This window comes from Micropterus dolomieu, linkage group LG13 (assembly GCF_021292245.1).
Source record: "Micropterus dolomieu isolate WLL.071019.BEF.003 ecotype Adirondacks linkage group LG13, ASM2129224v1, whole genome shotgun sequence".
Taxonomy (NCBI): Eukaryota; Metazoa; Chordata; class Actinopteri; order Centrarchiformes; family Centrarchidae; genus Micropterus; species Micropterus dolomieu.
The window spans coordinates 28778616-28785713 of record NC_060162.1 but is presented as its reverse complement, the minus strand read 5'-3'; the positions used below and the strand labels follow the sequence as shown (position 1 = coordinate 28785713).

Below are 7098 nucleotides of genomic sequence, written 5' to 3'. Positions count from 1 at the left end.
ACAGTCATTAGTAATGCTCTGTGCAACACAGTCTATTATATGTTTTAAAAGTCTATCTCATCTGAAAACAGCTGCACTATACACAGATGTGATTTATTTACTGACCAAACTGATTCATGTTAGAATCCTACACTGTTTATTTACACTACTGTAGAACTGTATGAGATGCACCAATGGAATTTGTTTTGGCCAATTCCAATCATCGATTCTGATTTTATTTATTTCTAAGAACTATAACTGACAGCATACACAACTTTTGTAACTTTTCTTTTTTGGAAGATTTAGGATCCCCCTCTGCACCAGTATGAGCATTACTACCCTCACTGGTGACCATTCTACTGTAGGGGAGAGTGGGGTCATTTGAGCCTGTTGCGAAGTTGAGCCATCTCTTCTTTCCTGGCAACCATAGACATTGCACACACCGAGCTTCTGGATTGTGTTAAACAAGAAAAGTCAAAGACCACGATCCTTGTACAAGGTTGGTAACTCTTAAGTGGAGGTAGAGGATGGCATCTTGGACACCCACCTCAGGGTGATAAACGAACTGAAGGGGGTCTAGGTAGGTGGTCACCTAAGGTCTGAGATGAGCCGAAACCGGTCTGTCACCTGTTTGTCTGTTCTGTGTGTGTGTGTGTGTGTGTGTGTGTGTGTGTGTGTGTGTGTGTGTGTGTGGTGCTCCTGCCTCTCTCCTGGACCAATCATGAGATCACCTGTGGCTCCGCTACACACCTGAGGATGACTCCACAAATAAACCCTGCAGTATTTAAACCCTCTCATCTCCAGATCATCCGTTCACTATAGCGGTATTCACACTACGGCCAAGTTCTAAATCACATCTTGCTCAAGTTAAGCTCACAGCAACTGCCAGCAGGATTCCCTCCCCTTGCACATTTTTTGTGAAGTACTAATAAATCCACTGTGATTGTCCTTTATCGCTATCTCCGTGTCTGCTATTGGGTCCTCAATAAAATTAAACTTAACAGATCCATATTTTTAGATTAGGTGTGAATAAATCCCTAATATTATATTTATAATTATATATTTATTCATTTAGCTGACACTTTTGTCATTGAATAATAATAGAAGTAAGAAAAACCATTAATATCAACTTTGACATTACTGAGGCTCAGAATGTCTGCCTTTTATCAGTTCATTTACAGATTGGTGGGGACGTGCAGTCATTTGGCAGGTCAGGAGTGGGAGGGGGTCGCAGTTGTCTCAATTTTGTCTGAGAGGGGGCCCATAATGTCAGACTTTAATGTCATATCCAAACTACAGTATAGAGCTGAACTATTTAGAATCAATACCTGTGTCAGTTGTTTAGATGCATTTAGTAATATTCCATAATAATACTAATGTATCAAGGGCCTCAAGATAAATAAAGGGATAAAGAAAAAATGTATATATTAATTTTACACCAAATCACTCTTCTCAAATGTTTAAAATGTTGCTTTTTTTCTTGTGAAAAACAGTGATATACCTCAGGTCATTAAAAAAAAAACTTTAGATAAGATCCAACACGATCAAACCAATGCCATGTTCTTCAGAAATTAAATATATTAAGGTTTGATCACTTGACTATATGTGCTTATATTACATCCACCATAAGGTTTACTGTGTCATTGTTTGTCTTGTGTATGTTGTTTTTATCTTGTGTCTTTGTGCTGTTTTGTTGGTTTTTAGGGATGGGCACTGCATATTAGCTTAGGCTACAAATGCTGTGGTATGTGGCATTGATTCATGCTATATTACATTTTACATTTCAATCAGCTGAGGTTTTAATCCAAAGCCACTTACAATTGCTTTTTATGTCAGAGGCCGCCCGCCTCTGGAGTAACTAGGGGTTAAGTTTCTTGCTCAAGGACACACTGGTGGATGTCTCACACTGGAAATAGACCCCGGGTCTCCTACACCAAATATACAAAAAATAAGTAAACACTAAGAGAACTTAAGATTACTCTTTAGTCACGTTGCTCATAACTCATGCTCACAAATCAGCAAACCTGTGATGTGGGGTAACAAGTAGACAACTGCGTGTGAGAAGTCAAAACGGTTTGGAAACACTGGACTGAAGTATTTAAGCATTCTGAGGTTAAGTTTATCTGATATACTTTAAAGTATATACAGCACCATGCTTGCTTTCACATTATAAAGTACTTATCAAATGAGGTCGAGTGAGGTTGTAGCAGTAAAACCCCTGAGTATGGGTGTAAGGTATTGCTTATAAATTAAACTTTTTAATATTGCTTCAAGTGTCCCAATAAGGACCCAACCTTTCGTAAATTTTTTATTAAATGTATAATCCTAATGAATTTCTCTTAATTATGACTCATTAATGAGCCTGATGTATTATTTACTGTCCCACCCAAAACCGCAGTCTGAAAAAGGTGAGACTAAGGAATAACTAGAACAAGTATAACCAAAACATCAAAACCACATCCCACCATGAAAATAAAGCATTAAATCCAAACTGTCATGAGTTGTGGCAGCATAAATCTATTTCTGAGCAGAGGATCTAAGACGCTGCCTGAGAAAGTCATCAGTGCCTGCTCGGTGAAGGAATTCCCTGTGGAGAAAGATAAAACCAGCTGGCCGTCCATCCTGCTTCCTGTGCATTGACCACGTCAATTTCACGCCTGCCTCCATGTTTCCATGTGCTAGAGAAAGACTCTTAATGTGACCAAAGTCACAGAGTCAGAGGTGGAGTGTCCACAACAGAAAGATGTCATCCTCTGGGATGGTAAACAAACTTTAATGACTGTACATGTGTAGTTCCACCCCTGCCGTGCCAATCACTGAGATGAAACTTACTTGAAGTTGTCATCCTCAACAAACTTCTGGAGTTCCTCTATGTAGCGAACTGACAACAGATACTTCTGGACATGTGGCAGAGTCACCAAGTGATCTGAAGAAAAAAAAAAACGTAGGAAGAAGTCACTTCTGATAAAACACTGACACTCCACATATAGTATGTACTGTACAGGATATGCTGTATCATTCTGACTAAGGAAATCAATACATTACATAACATAAGAAACATGTTAGGATAGCTCTGCATGTCCACTAAAATAATATCCAGCACTCTGCATTACTTTAGGAGAGGAATACAAATGTCATAGTACAAAAAGGAGAGTTTAAATACCAAAAGCTCCCTCAGTGTGGAATCAAAAAAGAGCAAAAAAACCCCTGTAGAATAAATTTGTACATTCTTGGAATTCATCCATGCATGGGCAATCTACATATAACTCTCAGTAGCTCACTCCGTGGGGATTTGGCTTGGGAACCGGATGGATGGGTGGATGTTTCAAGTCCTGCACTGCTGCGGGGTGTCTGACTGCTAGAGGGATTTATAAAGTATTTCTTCTTGTCTTGTGGTAAGGAGAAATATCGAAATACATAAATGTCTTTTCCGATTGGCATGCAGGCAAGTATGGTGGCGCGGGCAATCTCAAGGTTGCAGAGACAAGCAGGAGCAATCCTGCACACACACCAGCCAGCTGCCAAAGTTGAACGGTCATGAACTTTTGTCTGTGCGACATGCATTGTAAATCAGTGGATGAGACACTGATCCTTGCCATTTGTGTGATCATTAAAATACATAACAGTTTTCTATACTGTTATTGGGACATAAACAAGTATTGTTTTAACTCAAGCTAAGCTAACAAGAATAAACTGTTCTACCTCCAGGGATAAAGTAGTGCACAGAAGCTGTTACCATGGTTACCACACATAGAACACCTGGTGTTAACTGGCGGAGCGCCTGTCTATTCAAATGAGGAGCGCAGTGAGACCCGAAACTTACAAAATTCATATTTATATTCACAATTCACTTCATACAGTTTATGGAACCTGTAAAAAAAAAAAATACAGAAATGACAACACGGCAACAGTCTAATTTTGTTTTCAGTCTCATTTTCAATGCCCAAACCTAATGACCACCTGTTATCATGTGATCGAAAGTCCTTAAGTCACATTATGACACCTGGGCAAGTTCCATCCGCTGAAAAGGGCTGTGGGACATGGATGAAAGCTTTGAAAATAACTAAGTAAGTGAACCTTGAATTAAATTTTTTATCACATCATCTTCCAAAGTTTGATGTTTTAGCAAATCAGGTATAATAATATATTATATCAATAATTTAAAAAAAAAATCTAGCAAGCAGTTACTGTTTACCATAGTTACATGACATCTGCAGGTCGGAGATGACCCTCAAAAGGTTGTTCATCTGATTGGTCCGCTGCTCCGTCTCTATTATACTGTCGGACGCAGGATAGGCTGAGTCAATGTAGATCATGTCCAACAGGTAGATCCCTGGAGGAGACAACACAAGACAGTGAGTCACATAGTGAAAGCCAGCACAGACACTAGCTTTGCTTTAACAAAATGCTTACTTATTGACTTATTGAGCAGTAATTCACATAAAACACATTCATTTCAAAGAAAGAATGTGTGACTTCATGAAAGCTTTTATGACAGAGAACCTTAGTTAGTGTACTCCTTTGGAAGGATCAACATGCTCTGCAATTTACAGATCTAAAACTGCCTGTTACTCTTTGAGATCACTTGTGTGCAGAGCTGATATTTTGGTGTAATTGTAGCAAAGAAGTCAAGGTCAACAAAACATTATGATTCATTAGTTTCAAAACATCTTGCCAAAGGACTGCAGCACAGGCAGGCAGGTTAACAGATATGCCGTGTGTGTTGTCTTTATAAATAAGTAAATGAAATGACATTATGTGGACACCATGAATACACAGAACATGTGATGGAAATCTGGTTTTCCAAAAACCACGTCATGGAGGAAAATGTTGGTCAGTGAGAAATATATAACCTGATAGTGGAGCTAGAGGGACTGTCAGAGGGAGTACATATTCCTTAAACACCATGAATATCCATGCTAGGTCTTTTGACAGTTTGAACTGGTGTTCAAAAAAAAAAAAAACTGTATGTTTCTCTGGACACAAGTGTTGCATCCTTACACACTGGGCTTGTGGGGGAAAATAAGCTACCATACATTTTAAGTGTGAATGAACATGGCAATGATCTTATTCATAGATGTATGAGGTATGAATATTATTTTTCACATGAATGTAGCTCTGTAATACATTTTTATTTCCTTGATTATGGATACTACCTTGGATATTTTCTCTCGAGAGCCATTTGAAAAAATATAATAAAAAAGTGGTAAGTTTTTATTCAAATGGAAGGGTTGCATGTCTGATTTCTGGCATCTATTACCAAGGACAGGAGGAAAAAACCCAGAGCACATCACATGTGTCAGAAAGGACCTGGAAAACATCTGTTGAGTCACCAACTTTCCTACAATTTGTCCTAATTACACTGTACTAACTGTTACTAAATACCAGACTGGAAACTCACCCTAAGCCTCACCACTGTAGGCTGTATCTGATGTGGTGTACGTTTTGAAAAAATATACAGTATATAGAGGATACAGTTTATGCACACAAGACACATATACAGATGTAGCAATGTTTTTCTACGTCATTTTGTAAAATCTCCAACATATTACAGTTTCAACCAGGATTGTGTCAGCTGTTTAACAAACAGTCAGTACAGGTCAGACAGGTCTTACAAACACCCACAAATTAAAACCAACTGCCAACAATACCAATATATCTGCACTGAATCTAACAACTGTAGACATTGTTTGTGACTAATACCTCAACATCCTAACTAACAAACTAAACAGAAATCAGTGTTGCTCCAAACCTGTGCTCATGTTGGCGTGAAAAACCTCCAGAAACAACGTTTTGGGACCATTGAGACCATCTTTTCCACTGAAAACCAGACACTACATGGCTCTTACACAAACGCATACAGAAGCATAATGCATTCACTTGAGGAAAAAAAAAATCTGCTGTTTTTCTGAATTAACAAGATAATTATGAGAATAATGAAGTAAGTTTCCATAGGGAAAAAAAGATTTTGCTCGAGATAAGTCATTATTTTGATAGATTACATTGAGATAACATAATGTTTTACAGGATCTTTTCTTCGTCGCATTGGTGCAACTAGGCTCCCATAGATTTTCTCATTCTCTACACAGCAGTGTGAACATCTTTTATCTACATGTGTCTCCTTTGGCAGGATCCCAAATCTAATTACAATCCATCTTGGTTTTCGTGTGTGCTACATGCAATTTAGGGTCAGCTCTCCTCAGTGCTGGAATGTGTCTCAAACCACCTCACATTTCAGTAGTTTTATGTGGATGCATTTACACTTACAGCTTAGGGATAAAATGTTGTTGTGTAATTGCCTTCTAATCCTTTCTCATTTACAAAAATGTATTTTGTACATGTTGTTTGAGAAATCTTAAGCGCTCAGCTTTCTACAGAACATTTCAGAATGTTTTTTCAATGTGTAGGTATAAAGTATACATACAGGTATGTAAGTGTGTTTGTATAAATGTTTAAATGTGTCAGTGTATATATCGGTCACACTGATGCATCTTAAATTTTTTAAGATGCAAACAATTAAATAAATAAAAGGTTCCTCTGTCAGTGGAAAACCCTGGCTGTCTGATGTCTGCTGTGTCAGTCTGGTGGTATTTAATGTTTGACTGACAGTGTTTTATTTGTGAGCACCCAATAAAGGCTTTACTCACATTTTACATCTATACCAGCACAATGCTGGCAGCTTTGTTTACAAGTAACAAATCTTCTCTCTGATGTTGACGACATAAATTTGTGGTCCCATAACTGCTTATTTTGGTTTCCTAGTGACGTTAATAACCCTTCATGAATGATGAAGTTATATAACATTGGTTAAATACTGTTCATGGTGGCCAGGAAAGCCCCCTAGACCTATACTACACTGTTACATGCAGCCACCCCTCCTGCGCACACACACACGGATGCAAACGCATACACACAAAAAGAGAGAGTGCCACGCCCCCAAAAGACTGCATTGTTGTCGTAGACGTGTTATATGCTAGCTTAGCGAGAAGTTGTGGTGGCGTTCATACTGTAAACAGAACCTTTATTTCCGAACACATTATAATAATAATAATAATAATAATAATCCTTATTTGTAGAGCACTTTTCAAAAACAAGTTACAAAGTGCTTTAACAAGTGTA

General features: G+C 38.2%; 1 protein-coding gene across 1 annotated transcript in view; it reads right to left on the bottom strand.

Moving 5' to 3' along the window:
* Positions 1 to 7098, bottom strand: part of LOC123981397 (ras-specific guanine nucleotide-releasing factor RalGPS1-like) — a 131994-nt gene that overhangs the window by 32378 nt on the left and 92518 nt on the right. The window contains exons 10-11 of the mRNA XM_046066186.1: positions 4175 to 4312; positions 2812 to 2905 (exon numbers count right to left, since the gene is read on the bottom strand). Of these exons, the coding sequence (XP_045922142.1) occupies positions 2812 to 2905; positions 4175 to 4312 (232 nt within the window). The remainder of the gene's footprint in view (positions 1 to 2811; positions 2906 to 4174; positions 4313 to 7098) is intronic.